This window comes from Balaenoptera acutorostrata, chromosome 6 (genome assembly GCF_949987535.1).
Source record: "Balaenoptera acutorostrata chromosome 6, mBalAcu1.1, whole genome shotgun sequence".
Classification (NCBI taxonomy): Eukaryota; Metazoa; Chordata; class Mammalia; order Artiodactyla; family Balaenopteridae; genus Balaenoptera; species Balaenoptera acutorostrata.
In genome coordinates, this window is record NC_080069.1 from 125,592,020 (window position 1) to 125,607,475 (window position 15,456).

The 15,456-nt window shown below is 43.5% G+C and overlaps 2 protein-coding genes across 2 annotated transcripts in view; one reads left to right on the top strand and one right to left on the bottom strand.

The window, feature by feature from the left end:
- CACNA1B (calcium voltage-gated channel subunit alpha1 B) overlaps positions 1-15,456 on the top strand; it is a 186,297-nt gene that overhangs the window by 23,741 nt on the left and 147,100 nt on the right. The gene's annotated exons all lie outside the window — the stretch shown is intronic.
- Positions 3,049-5,036, bottom strand: LOC103004150 (ADP-ribosylation factor-binding protein GGA2-like). Its single transcript, XM_057548591.1, is given in 3 exon segments — positions 3,049-3,303; positions 3,306-3,746; positions 3,749-5,036. Coding segments are annotated over 3 exon segments (1,833 nt in total). The 3' UTR covers positions 3,049-3,199.

Genomic DNA, 15,456 nt, shown 5'->3' on the forward strand with positions numbered 1-15,456 from the left:
GTTTTTGAGAGTCAGAGGGACACCAGTAGCAATTGTGCAGGCTCAGCAGTCCAGACTAAGGCTGTCCTGGGCGCCTCTGCTCCCTTTGCTGACTTGGTGGGTTGGGAGCCTGAGGAGGAGCCCCCAGCCTGGGGAAGGGCAGAGGACGAGCCCCCATCGTGAAACACAGGTTGAAAGGCAGCGTGACCTTCTAGCCAGTATGTTTCATATGCAGCTACAAAGACCCAGCCGAGACCCCAGACTCTGGGCGGGTGGGGGGTGCCCGGGTCAGGGTCAGGGCCCCAGGCCAGCACTGCAGCGGGTGTTGCCACCTCCCCCCACCCCACGTGGCCGGGAGCACCCCCCAAGCTCAGGTGCCCGTGCGGGTGGGACTCCACACAGGGACTGGCTGATGTGTGTGCGCCGTGTGGGCCTGGCATCTGTGGGCCTGGCATCTGTGGGCCTGGCATCTGTGGGCCTGGTATCTGTGGGCCTGGCATCTGTGGTCCAGGCAGTGTGTCCGTGGCTCCTGCTGTCCACCCTGGGCGCTTGGGTACCCATGGGGCTGTGTGTCTGAGCACGTGCCACGCGCCTGTGTGCCCCCAAGTCCCGGCCACGTCTTTACGCCCTGTTGCTCCATGTGCCGGGGTGACCTGGGCCTGGGGGTTGGGCTACAGTAGTCACTAGCTGGCCCCAGAGTGTGTGCTCTGGGGCCTGAGTCCCTGCATATTTTATGTAGTTGTTATCACAATTTGCATAAAACTTGCATTTTACCCTTTTTTATGCAACAGCGTATTGAGGTAAAATTCACATACCATAATATTCATCCTTTTATAGCGTACAATTCAGTGATTTTTAGTATGTTCTCAGCGTTGTGCAACCATCACTACAACCTAATTTTAGAGCATTTCCATCTCCCCGAGAAAGAAACACCTTCCCATTCGTAGTCACGCCCCGATGCCCCTCCCCGCCGGCCCCAGTAATCACTCATCTCCTGTTTGTCCCTGTAAACGCGTCTGTCTGGACACTGAATGTGATGCCATCATGCGATGAGTGGCCCTTTGTGTCTGGCTCCTTTCACTTAGGACAATGTTTCTCAGGTTCATCCATGAATCAGTTCATCTGTTTCTTTTAATGTTATTTCACAAACACGTTAGGTCCGATGCGATGTGTTATTATTTGTAATGAGCACCCAGGATTCCACTGTCGTTGCACGCGAAGATGGTTCTACATGAGTTTTTTTTCTTTTTTTTAATGTATTTATTTATTCATTCATTCATTTACTTATTTTTGGCTGTGTTGAGTCTTTGTTGCTGCACGCAGGCTTTCTCTAGTTGTGGCGAGCGGGGGCTACTCCGTTGCAGTGCGCGGGCTTCTCACTGCAGTGGCTTCTCTTGTTGCGGAGCACGGGCTCTAGGCGTGCGGGCTTCAGTAGCTGTGGCATGCGGGCTCAGTAGTTGTGGCTCGCGGGCTTAGTTGCTCCGCGGCATGTGGGATCCTCCAGGACCAAGGCTCGAACCAATGTCCCCTGCATTGGCAGGCGGATTCTTAACCACTGCGCCACCAGGGAAGTCCCTCTACATGGGGTTTTAACCTCAATAGTGTGATGTCTATCTTTGTAACTTTGGTTTCTGAATTTTTCATTATTTTGATGGGACAGATTCCTAGAGCAGACTAATTGAAAGTGTTTAAGCGTTTTATGGCATTTTATTTTGCCAAGTTATTTTACAAGTGGGATGCATTAGTTTACATTCCCACTAGTTCTATTTAAATCATTAGTTCAATATCAACTTCACCACCACTGGGGGTTACATTTCTAAAGCTCTTGATAATGTATCGGGTGTAAGGCCACTCCTTGTTGCTGTTTTATCTTTCGTTTCCGTGACTGATGCTTTGGACATGTTTGCACATTACTGAATTGTGTTTACTCTTATGAGTTATGTGTGTGGATTCTTTGCTGTTTAGTTTTGGAAACGTCAGGGCTTCTTCACTAACATTTATTGAGCACGTACTTCCTACCAGGAGCCTTGCTGGGTGTGGGCTGAGAAGGAAGGCCCCCAGCCCCAAGCCAGCCCTGCCCCCCCTGCAAGGTGACCTCCTGCCTTGCTTTCCAGGATTTCCTAGAGCCTAAGACTTTGGGAATAGTAGTCACCAAAGTCTTAGGCTCTAGGAAATAGTAGGATGTAGTAGGATGTATGCTAGTAGGATGTATGCTATAATTACCCTTTTGTTATTGTTGTTAATATAACATCTTTTTTTTTTTTTTATTCAATGACTTTCTATATTTAGTCATCACTTTTCATTGCTAAACTCACTTCATATCTCATTTGCATCACAGTTCTTCATCCTGGATTGTGAAGTCAACAGGCCAGGGCGAACCTGTTAGTTATGATTTACACTGACTAGCATGGCGTCACAATCAAAGAGCTCTGGGTAAATGCTTGTGGTGAAAGAGGATGAGGATGGAGATGAGGGTCCTGAGGAAGGGTCCAGACAGGCTGCCCAACCCATGGAACCTGAGGCCTGAATAAGGCCTGGGGTCTGCTTTCCCCTCTGCCCTGAAGGGTCCATCTATGGGCAATTCTAAGGCACAGTGGTGAAGGACATGATTGGCCCACCAAGCGCGGTCCTCTGGTCCAGTGGCAGCCCCTTGCCTAGAACACAGTGCAACAAGCATTCCATTTAGAAGATCTTCCTGAACACATGCAAGCAGCATTCGCTAATGGAAATGGAGACAAGGTCTTTCTTGGAAGAGAGTGTCCCAGAAGACACTCTGCCCCAAGACCAACCAGGTCCCTTTTAAGGTCCCTGAGAACAGCAGCCTGGGAGCAACCAAGTCTTTCAAAGGCTGACAAGGCACAGAGTGGATGAATGAAAAGATAATAATACATGGAAAACAACAACAACAACTTTGGCTTATAAAACCTCCAACTCGAGGCAGGGACATCGGTGTCCACCAACATGCAAAACCAGGCATGATCGTAGCAGATGGTTATCAGAAATGGTTTAGCATTTCCCACACCGCCCACATCCCTGCCCCTCAGCCCCCGGGCCACACACACCCACAATATCTGCAGAATAAGTCAGAGGTTGGCATCCAGAGCCTGATGTCAGGATAGAACTCTTGGCACTCTGCACTAAATCACCGTGATTAGTCCTATCTAGACAGCAAAAGTAACACTGGCCTAAGCTTGAATGGCAGGGTCTGTCCAGTGAGGAGTTAGGCTGCACCCAAGACTGCCAGGTCTGGAAAGTCTTTCACTTCTCCTCCTTCGCTGAAAGGCTGTCCACCCTGGTTGAATGTCAGCTTATACCGTAACCGATGGGCTCTTTGTGTGGACTGTCAAGCAGCAGCACCTGAGAGGTCACTGCTGGAGGCATCGAAGGACTGAAAGCGGGAAGCTTGGGGCTGGACGCTGGCTGTAGTTTCACTCTCATTGACTTTGGCACAGCTACTTGAAACATGATGTCCCAGACAGGCCGGGTGGCCGTGCTCATCATGGTCAACAGTGGCACCTGAACCTCTGGGTGGCCAGGGGCCCCAGTCTCGGAAAAGTGGAGTAGAATTCTGAATCCATTCCGGTCATACACGGTAAGAGGAGGCAGGTTGCTGGGCTTAACAGACTCCAAAGGGACAAACACTTGAGCCAGAGGTGTATTCTGGGAAGACGGAGAAGAAGCCAGTGGGCCAGCCTCCCAGGACCAACCTGGGGAGGACTTAGTACCTGGTGGCACTTCCTTGGGGATACTTTTCGGCGGAATATAATCAGAGGTCCCGGAGACGGCTGTGGGGAGAGGAGATCCAGCAAGTTCCTTTCTGCAGAAGGGCTCTGAACACCACCACCCGGCAGCGTGCTGGTGGTAGGGTTCCTCTTTTCCTGACTCGCCGCCGTTTTGGTAACTGGGCCATCACTGATCGCTAAGGCTGCCGGGTCCTGATGCAGTGTAGATGACGCCGCAGTCCCAGCCTGCTCGGGCCCACTGTCCACCTCCAAGTCAGTCAGGGGGCAGTTCCTCATGCAGCCTGCTGGATTCTGAAACACTCTGGAGACAGGTATGTCTCCCAAAGAGCTGACCACTGTGTTCCCAAGGGTGACACGGCCCTCCATCACCTGTTTGTACAGCAGAACTCCCTGGGTGAGGAGGTCATTTGCCTGGAGAACCTCCGCGAGTGCATCGTCGTCATCGGTGGTATCGCTTGCCAGCCGGAACGGGGTGGGCCGCAGCTTCTCACACCTCTCGTACACGACCTGCAAGGCTGCCTGGTCTGGCGGGGCCTGCCCTGGCCTGCGGTACGTGCTCAGCCTTTCCTGCGGCACCTTCACGTGGCTCTGTACCTCCTCCACAGCACTGACTCTCTTGGACACCTTTTCTGATTTTTCTTGTTCCTCCTTGACCAAATTCTTGATCAGCCGGTTTGCAGCCTGAAGATCCTCAGGATGGCTGCTCTTCAGAAGCCTTGTCAGAAGCTTTGACTTTTCTTCATCGGCATCAGAGATGGAGCTCTTGGGCCAGGGAGAAGGTGGGGGCAAGATTTTATCCACTGGTAGTTTAGGGTCTTGCTTTATGATTCCTTGCTTCTTCAGCATCTGGTAAGCATCTCGGATCTTGATGTCTTCTGGAAACCAGACCGTCCAACTGAAGAGTATTTCAATGACTCTTCCTTTAACTTTCTCTGTGGTCCAGGAGCCTAGGTGCTTTGCGGACAACACTTTGATGAGCTCGTTCACGAAGCAGAACTTGGCCACCTCATTGTGGAACTTCTCCCCACACTGGTTCACACACACCTCCAGCGCCGTTAAGGCATAAAGAGCTTCTTTCTCTTGTGGAGACTGGATCTTGTGGGCCAGTAGCCAAGGTGCATGGGTTGAGCCATTGGGATCAGTGTTCACTTGGTCACAGAAATTCTGGATAGCTGACCAATCCTGTTCTGACATGCTTGGGTCTGTGGCTTTATTGAGCCACAGCTCCAGCGCCGCCGCCGGCCCCGGGGGCCCCTCGGCCGACTTGGCCCCCGCCACGGCCCCGGCCCCCGCCGCCACCGCCGTCGCCGCCATAGGCCCAGCCCCGCCTATAACATCTTTAATTAAAGTACCTCCAAGTTATTTTATTATTTTTAAAAATTTCAGCGGAAGGTACACATTTTCCTTTTCTGTATAAATAAAGAATATTGATTTTCTCACTTTAAAATGCTCATATTGGAAAGAGTAAAAACAATGACCCACAATCCCACCATCCTGAGATAACCACTATTAATATTTTGAGCTATTTCCTTCCGAGCCTTTTCTATGTGTAAGTTTTTAAAATACACAGTTGGCATCATACTCCAGGGGCGTAGGGGCAGGCTGCCTCGTCAGCTGCGCAGGGTTGCCCAAGATGCCATGCGAGGGGTCCCCAGGGGGCCCGCTGCACACAGGGGCCTGGTGTCTGAGCATCCTGCACAGCTGAGCACGCGCTGAAGACACGGTTCTTCTGCCGTGTGGACTGACCCCAGTCATCCCCTTATTGTTGAGCATTTAAGTTATTTCCAATTTTGCTTTTATAGAAAAGACCAAAAAACATACATCTGTGCCACACCTCTGATTATTTCCTTGGGACAAATGCCTAGAAGTTGGATGACAGTAAATCATATTAAAAAACTCTTCGCTCTCCCGTCATTTGGTTATGCTTCCTTTATCACATATTTAAGTGCTTTTGTGTGTGACAGGCGCTGCTTCTGCTGTGATTTGAACCCGTCTGGCCTGTGGTCTAGCTGTTGAGCTCAAAGTAGCATTTCAGTATCTCATGAAACAAAACCTTCTCTCTTTGCTCTTCTTTTCTGAATATTTCTTTAATTTTTTTGCCTATTTAGTTTTCCAGATAACTCTGAAATCATGTTGCTGTAGTCCAAAGAATTCCTTTTGGGAGATTGTGTCAATTATTGAGAACCTCTAAGTCAATTTTTGGAGAATCAGGTTTTAAAAATCCATGTTTTGGGCTTCCCTGGTGGTGCAGTGGTTGAGAATCTGCCTGCCAATGCAGGGGACACGGGTTCGAGCCCTGGTCTGGGAAGATCCCACGTGCCGTGGAGCAGCTGGGCCCGTGAGCCACAATTACTGAGCCTGCGTGTCTGGAGCCTGTGCTCCGCAACAAGAGAGGCCGCGACAGTGAGAAGCCCGTGCACCGCGATGAAGAGTGGCCCCCGCTTCCCACAACCACAGAAAGCCCTCGCACAGAAACGAACCCAACACAGCCATAAATAAATAAATAAATACTTTAAAAAAAAAAATCCATGTTTTTCTGCCCATCCAGGAGTAGCATGTATCTTAACATGTGTTTGATGCTCCCCTCCCAGTAAATAAAGTCTTGTAGTTTTCTTGGTGTAGGTCACTCACATTTTTTTTTAAAAAAAATTTATTTATTTATTGGCTGCGTTGGGTCTTTTTTTCTTTTTTTTTAACTTTATTTATTTATTTACATTTATTTTTGGCTGTGTTGGGTCTTCGTTTCTGTGCGAGGGCTTTCTCTAGTTGTGGCAAGTGGGGGCCACTCTTCATCGCGGTGCGCGGGCCTCTCACTATCGCGGCCCTCTCACTGTCGCGGCCTCTCTTGTTGCGGAGCACAGGCTCCAGACGCGCAGGCTCAGTCGTTGTGGCTCACGGGCTTAGTCACTCCGCGGCATGTGGATCTTCCCAGACCAGGGCTCGAACCCGTGTCCCCTGCATTGGCAGGCAGATTCTTAACCACTGCGCCACCAGGGAAGCCCCTGCATTGGGTCTTTGTTGCTGCGCGTGGGGTTTCTCTAGTTGTGGCGAGCGGGAGCCTACTCTTCGTTGCGGTGCGCAGACTTTGGGCGGGGGCTACTCGGCTTCTCGTTGCAGTGGCTTCTCTTGTTGCAGAACACGGGCTCTAGGCGTGCGGGCTTCAGTAGTTGCGGCACGCAGGCTCAGTAGTTGTGGCTCGCGGGCTCTAGAGCGCAGGCTCAGTATTTGTGGTTCGCGGGCTTAGTTGCTCCGTGGCATGTGGGATCCTCCTGGACCAGGGCTCGAACCCGTGTCCCCTGCATTGGCAGGTGGATTCTTAACCACTGCGTCACCAGGGAAGTCCCGGTCACTCACATTCTAGTTATTCCTCAGTGGTTTGTGTGTGAGGCCATTGCGACTGAGGAGTTTTGTTTCATTAGATTTCCGACTGGCCACGTTTGGTCCCACTCCGGCTTTGGGGAATTTGTGCTCTCGTCGTGCTCCCGGGCTTGGCCCCTGCAGGCCACTCTGAGGGGACTTGCTCTGGTCTCTGTTTGCTGATTGATGGTGAGCTTGCAGCCAAGTTTTGTTTTTTTTTCCAGCCCAGATTTCTCAGCACTGTGATGACAATATCTAAAGGTTGCTTTTCCGTGCCTGTTGTTGTTTTTCTATAATTGCTCTTGTGCTGTACTTTTCTCTTAAGGCTTTGTTCTACTTTCTGTCCTCTGTGGAAGTCGGGAGTGGAGGGTGAGACTTGCAAACCTGCAGGAAGGGGTTCAAGGTGATGTTCCTGACCAGCGGCCCGCACAACTTGAGTGGGTGTCAGAATCACCTGCAGGGGTTCCCTCAATCCTGGTGCTGGGCCCACCCTCCGAGGGCCAGTGGGTGGGGCCCAGAGTTCACACCTGCTGCCGGTCCTGGGATGGTGCTTTGAGAAACTCTACTCTCGACCAAGTTCCTGGGAGTTTTATCATTGTCTTCCAGAAATACTTATTTTATCTATTCCTTCCCTTATGTCTTATTCACATTCTGTTATGTTAGCCAGAACTCTTGAAGGAAGATTAAATGAGATTTATGGTAGTAATTCTTATTTTATTATCTGATTTAAAAGGAAATCCTTCATGATACATGTGGGTTTGTTGGTACTCTTGAGAGTGGATTTTGTGCATAGAAAATTTTTAATTTCTAAAAATCATCATTCAGTTTATTAACGTGACAAATCCAAAAATATAATTCTTTTAAAGAAATTTTAGATTCAATTTGTGACAACATAGATGGATCTTGAAGGTATTATGCTAAGTGAAATGAGTCAGACAGAGATAGACAAATACTGTACTTATATGTGGAATCTAAAAGAAACACATCCCACCAAACTCATAGGAAAGGAGGTCAGATTTGTGGTTCCCAGAGTGGGGATAGAGGGTGGGGGAGGAGGAACTGGAGGAAAATGGTCAGAAGGTACAAACGTACAATTACGAGATGCATAAGCCCTGGGGATGTGATGTGTGGCATGGTGACCGTAGCTCACACTGGATATGATCTACAAGAAAGCTGCGGAGACCGTAGATCCTAGGAGTTCTCATCACAAGGAGGAATTTTTTTTCTTTTTTTTTCATTGTATCTACATGAGATAATGGATGTTAACTAAGCCTATTGCGGTAATAATTTCACAATATATGTAAATCAAACCACCATGCTGTATGCCTTAAACTTTTTTTTTTTTTAATAATGTGAGTTTTTTTTAAAAATTATTATTTATTTATTTTTGGCTGTGTTGGGTCTTCGTTTCTGTGCGAGGGCTTTCTCCAGTTGTGGCAAGCTGGGGACCACTCTTCATCGCGGTGCGCGGGTCTCTCACTATCGTGGCCTCTCTTGTTGCGGAGCACAGGCTCCAGACGCGCAGGCTCAGTAGTTGTGGCTCACGGGCCTAGTTGCTCCGTGGCATGTGGGATCCTCCCAGACCAGGGCTCGAACCCGCGTCCTCTGCATCGGCAGGCAGATTCTCAACCACTGCGCCACCAGGGAAGCCCGCCTTAAACTTTTATAGTGACATATGTCAGTTATTTCTCAATAAAACTGGAAAAAATATTAACTGTTTTTAGATTCAGCTTATGAAAAATTATATTTATACATTTTGCAATTTTTAACAATCACTTTCAAGGAGACTCTAAACAGGGTTTTTATTCCATTTCATAAGCTTAATGTAAAACATTTAATATTTCATTTATACATTTATTGTAACTGGACTTTCCTAAGTACTTAAGTTTTGTATATCCAGCTAATTAGAGTGTAAATATGGTGATTCATACGTTTGCTTAAATGTTCCAATACTTTTTACAAACTTAAGTTTTCAACTTAAAATCACACGTCTAAATCAATTTTTCCATTACATTTAAAAATTAGAATCACAGGGCTAATGTGATGCTAAACGCAGCCTGGTTAGCGTGTTAATGTGTTCTGATAAATTCTTTTAATCCTAACACCGTAATATTAACACAGAAGGTTTGATTTTCATAAACATTTCTGTATTTAATTATGATTCTTCCTAGGAGTTTAATATTGCTGATCCACTAAGGAAACTGTCATCTCAGAACAAATGAAACTGAATTTCCTTTATATTGATTTTTCATGTGGTGGATTACATTAATAATTATTCTACTATTGAATTATTGTTACATTCCTATAACAACTCAGTTGGCCATTATAAACTCTTAAAATATGTACCTTTGCATTTGATTTACTCTAATATTTTATTTAAAATTTGTGTTCATAATTGAGATGTGTATAAATTTTTCTTGCCCTTTTCCAGTCTTTTAAAAATTTTTTATTATTTTTTAAATTGAGGTATAGTTGATTTACAATGTTGTGTTAGTTTCAGGTGTACAGCAAAGTGATTCAGTTATACATACATATATATCTATTTTTATCAGAATCTTTTCCCTTATAGGTTATTGCAAAATATTGAGTATAGTTCCCTGTGCTAAACCATAGGTCTTTGTTGGCTATCTGTTTTATATATAGTAGTGTGTATATGTTAATCCCAAACTTCTAATTTATCCTTCCCCTACCTTTCCCCTTTGGTAACCATAGGTTTGTTTTCTATGTCTGTGGGTCTATTTCTGTTTTGTATATAAGTTCATTTGTATCATTTTTTTAGATTCCACATATAAGCAATATCATATGATATTTGTATTTCTCTGGTTTACTTCACTTAGTATGATAATCTCTAGGTCCATCCATGTTGCTGCAAATGGAATTATTTCATTCTTTTTTTATAGCTGAGTAATATTCCATTGTATAAATATACCACATCTTCTTTATCCACTCATCTGTCCATGGACTCTTAGGTTGCCTTCATGTGTTGGCTATTGTAAATAATGTTGCTATGAACACTGGGGTGCATGTATCTTTGAATTATGGTTCCAGTCTTTTTTTTTTTTTTTAACATCTTTATTGGATGGTTCCAGTCTTGGTATCAAGATTATACCAGCATCATAAAATGAGTTGGGAGCTTTTCTTGCATTTTTATTCTCTGAAACAGTTTGTATAACATAGAATTTTCTGTTCTCTGAATGTTTGTAAGAACACACTTGTAAAATTGTCTGGATCTGATATTCTGGCAGAGGAAAACTGAATCCAAATTAATTCTTGTAAATGGTCCAAGATTCTGGTCCCCTGCCTGCCCACCTGCACAGTCATCTCCCCTTGCGTGCAGGCAGATCCTGTGGGTATGACGAGATATCACTCCTGTGGTTAGTCTATGAATCAGTTGACTCTGAGTTAACCAAAAGGGAGATTATTTGGGTGGAACTGACCTTATCAGGTGACCCCTTTAAAGGGACTGGGCTCTTCCTATAGTCAGAGAGTTTAGAAGTGTGAGAGGGACTATTGACGGCCCAGGTGGCAAGGATCTGAGAGTGGCCTCCAGGGGCTAAGAGAAGTCCCCGGCTGACAGCAAGGCAAGGGGACTCCATTCCTACTGCAAGGAAGTGAGCTCTGCAGACAACCTGAAGGGGCTGGAAAGCATCGCTTTCCCTAGCTTAGCTTCCAGACGAGGATGCAGCTGGCTGTTCCCTTGATTTCAGCCCTGTGAGACCTGCAGCAGAGAATTTAGCCACGATGTGCCCTGACTTCTGGCCCACAGAACTGTGAGCGAATAAATGGGTGCTATTTCAAGTCACTAAATTTGTGGTAAGTTTCTACAGAATAGAAAACTAATACAATTGTTCATGGTTTATTCAGGTTTTCTACTTCTTCTGTCACTTTTGGTAATTTGCTTTTCAAGAGGATATATCCATTTCCTCAAAGTTTTAGCATCTATTGGCATAAAATTGTTAATAATATTCTCTCGTGATGCTAAGCACCTCTCCTGTCTGTAGTCGTGTCTCCTGTACTTTTATACATTCCTGTGCATGCGTGTACACATGTATGCACACACAAGTGTATGAGTGTACATGTGTGCATGCATGCATATACCATGTGTATTTGTATATGTATCTTTTGTATGCATGTGTACATTCTCTTTTTCTTGATTATTCTTGCCAGAAGCTAGTTCATTTGATTAAACTTTCAAAGATTCAGCTTTCTATTATTTCTCTATTTTCTATTTTCACCATGTCTACTCTTTTCCCATTTTTCTACTTTCTCTAAATTTACCCTGCTATTCTTTTATAAGATCCTTGAGACATAGCAATACTTGGTTTATTTATTTTTAATCTATAAAAAAATAAAATCAGTTAAGTTTATAAATTTCCCCTAAGGCATCACTTTGACTGAACCTCACACATATAATATGTAGTATTTTTGTTGCTGATGAGTTCTAAATATTTGGTAATGTCTTTAATTAATGAGTTATTTAGTTGTGCATTTTGAAGGTTTCTATAATGCAAGTTTTTTAAAATGTGTTTTTATAGTAGTATTCTTTTTTATTTATTTATTTTTTTATTTTTTTAATTTTTTTATTTTTGGCTGTGCTGGGTCTTCGGTTCGTGCGAGGGCCCTCTCCAGTTGCGGCAAGTGGGGGCCACTCCTCATCGCGGTGCGGGGACCGCTCTTCATCGCGGTGCGCGGGCCTTTTATCGCGGCCCCTCCCGCCGCGGGGCACAGGCCCCAGACGCGCAGGCTCAGCAGCCATGGCTCACGGGCCCAGCCACTCCGCGGCATGTGGGATCTTCCCAGACCAGGGCTCGAACCCGTGTCTCCCGCACCAGCAGGCAGATTCTCAACCACTGCGCCACCAGGGAAGCCCTATAGTAGTATTCTTATTTAATTGGAGAAGTACAATAATATATGTTACTAAGTTTTTGAAATTTGCTGAGGCTTCTTTTGTGATGTAGGATATTTTCAAAGCTATTCCCATGTACTCCTAAAAATATATATTTTCTATTTGTTAGGAACACATTTTGTTAGAAAAATAGACAGATTATAGATGATTGATAGATGATAGATAGATGACAGATAGGTAGGTAGATAAAGGTAATATATGAAAGATGTAGAAGATCAGAACAATAAAATGGATCAAGGGTGCTAATTCTGTTTTAATCTTTTTCAGCCTTACTAAATTTTGGTGTTTAGTCTTTCAGGTTCTGATGGGAGCTTTGTTAGGATCTTCCACTATGTTGGAGGAGTTCTTATTCTTTATCTGTTTTGAGTTTATGAGGTTGGGTGCATAAAAAATTAATGATGATCATATTCCTTGGTGTAAGTTTGCTTTCAATATTATGCATTATATCTCTCTTTAGCCTTAGGATTGTTTTTTGCTTTAAATTATATTTTGTCTTTAGTATTATATACCAACTTCCTTTTCTGTAGCATTTACTTAGTATATTCTTTTTAAAAATCTGTTTATTTTCAACAATTTCTGTATTTTTTTCAGGTATGTCTTTTGTAGGTAGCAACTTTTTGAAAGTTGGACTTTCAGAAGCTCCAATCTAATCATGTATGATTTAATAGGAAATTAAAATTCATTTATCTTTCTTATTATTACTTGTGTGTTTGGACTTAAGCCTAATATCGTATTTTGTTTTTTCTCTTTATAGTCTTTCTTTGTTTTGGGGGAGTCTTTTTCTGACTTTTGTAGTGTGACAAAATATTCTATATTACCTGTTCCCTACATACCTTTTTCACCTCTGATGGTTTTGAAATAGACTGTATTTCTATCCATTTACTGGATATCCTTAACATTTTAAACATATATTCGTAACTATACATTTGTCTAACACAGAGGACAGAAAATTATAGCCCATCTGTCTGGCAACCTGTGCTTATAAATAAAGTTTTATTGGAACACAGCCTTGTTCATTCATTTACATATTATCTGCTTTTATGCTACAATGATAGAGTTGAGTGGTTGTGACAGAGGTTCTATGACTCACAAAGCCTAAGTATTTACTAATGGCCCTTTTCAGAAAATGTTTGCCATCCTCTGGCCTAATACAATGAAGAGTAATTTAGCCTCTGTAACATAATTTGATGCAACTACACATGGAACAACCCCTTCTGTAAATACTTTTATTATTGCCTAGGTTGTTAGTTTTGCATGTAGAAAATAATGAAAAATTGGACATCATAATTTTAAAAATCAATGATTAATTAAATTTAACTATTTAAAAAATTTCTGTGCCTACCATTGCTCTTGTATACTGTGCTTTCCCTTTAGGTTCAGTTCCCATGTTTTACTGAAGATCTGGGGTGATGACTTATTTTATCTCTGAAAATATGTTTATTTTGCCCTCACTCTTCATTAACAGTTTAGCTGGATATAAAGTTCTAAGATGTCAATTATTTTCCTACTGCTTTTTTGGAGGTATTACTTAATTGTCTTCTAGCATATTTTTTTTTTTTTTTGCTGAGGTGAAGTTTTCTCTCCTTTTAATTATCCTTTTTTCCCCTAGATATTTCATCTTTTCTTTTTGGTAGCCTTTAATACTTTCTTTTTATCCTTGATATTCTGCAGTTCCTCACACCATTTCTAGTTGGATGTATTTTATTTATGTGATTGGTACCTTGTAATGCACTTTAAATTTGAGAAAGCAAGTCTTTAATTCTGGAAATTTCTCATCTGTTATCTCTTCAAATGTTGCTTCTTCACCATGTTCCCTCTGTTCCCTTTTTCTGGAACCTACATTTGATGTGTGTTAGATATATAATCTAAACTCCATATCGCTTAATTTGTCTTTCATTTTTTTCTTTGTCTTTCCAATGTCTGTGAGTGATTCCTTAGTACTATTTCCTAAACCATTAATACACTCCAACTCTGTCTCCAGCCTAGAGTATGATTATTATTATTGATATTATTTTAATAACTATTTGTTTATTTCCAAAACTTCTAGCTAGTTTTTAGAATATCTACCTGTTTCTGCCTATTTTTGTTTCATAATTTGTTGATTTCATCTGAACAAAATTAATCTTCCAATAGTTGATTTTAGTAGTTGAATATCAATCACTCTTAGTATTGGATTTTCTAACGTGCTATGGAATTTTGGTTTGTATAGATTTTCTTGTTGCCCTTCTTTTCTTCTCCCCTGACCATTTTATCTTATTTTTTTACCCCAGCTGCATCTCAAATTTTATTCCTTGCTGCTCTGTATTTAGAGTAGGGGGACAACAATCCTTTTTCACCAAGCATCCAGGATCCATTTTAAAGGTAGAGCCAACAGGATTGTTAGTGAATTGGATGTGGAGTGTAAGAGAGAGAGGAGTCAGGTATGAAGTCTTGGTTTTGGCTTATGAAACACTTGACTAGTGCTATTCACAGAGAGGGGGGAATACTGGGGAAGGAGCAAGATTGGGAGAAAGAATAAAAAGTTCTTTAGTCACCGTCGTGTAACAACTCTGAACTTAAAAAATACATGTTTTAATATTTACATTAAAGTTTTAAAAAGAATTCTTTAGTTTTATTAAGGTTTGATATGCTTTTTTTGCTATCCAAGTGAAAATGTTAAAAAAGGCAGTTGGATGGATATATGAGCCCAAAGTTCCAGACTTGAGTTAAAGATATAAATTGGGAGTAGTAAGCATATGGTGGTATTCAAAGCTATTGTGCAGATCCTATATGGTGTGAGCCTTGAGGCATCCAATTTTTCAGTCTGTTAGAGGAGGCAAAGCTTGCAAAGAAGACCTAGAAGGGACTCCCAGGATGTTAAGAGGAAAATGAGAGAATTGACCAATGGGCAAGAGAAGAAACCATTTATAGAAGGAGACTTAACCATTGCAATTGGCAGGAAGCCTTGACAAAACATTTCAGTGGAATGGTGTGGGTGAGAACATAGTTGGACAAAGCTAAAGAGAGGCGGAAAGATAAGGCAGTGGGGAGACCAAGGATTGACACTTTCAATGAGCTTTGGAGCGAAGGGAGCAGAGAAATGTGCTGGGGTTGGAGGCAGATATGGAATTTTCTGTTTTGTTTTAAGGTGGGAGACATTGGGCTATGTTCTTATGCTAACGGAGTCCTCTGAACCCTCTATTCACTTTCCCCACTGTTCGTTCCCGTGTTCTCCTGTGGTAAAGTGAGGAATAGGCCATGTGGCATCTGTTCAGAAGTCCCTCAAGTTCCATTCTACTCCTGCTCCTGCTATCACCACCTCTCATGAGGCAGCTTGGAGTGCAGTTGGGGTTGCTTGGGGACATGGTTCAGGCTTGGACTCAATTCAAGGACAGATTCAAGGCCAGGCCAGGGACCAGAGACCAAGTGTCCTCTCGGGGTGACGCCTGGAAGGATGGTTATGCCGGTAAAAGCCATTCCTAACATTGCTGG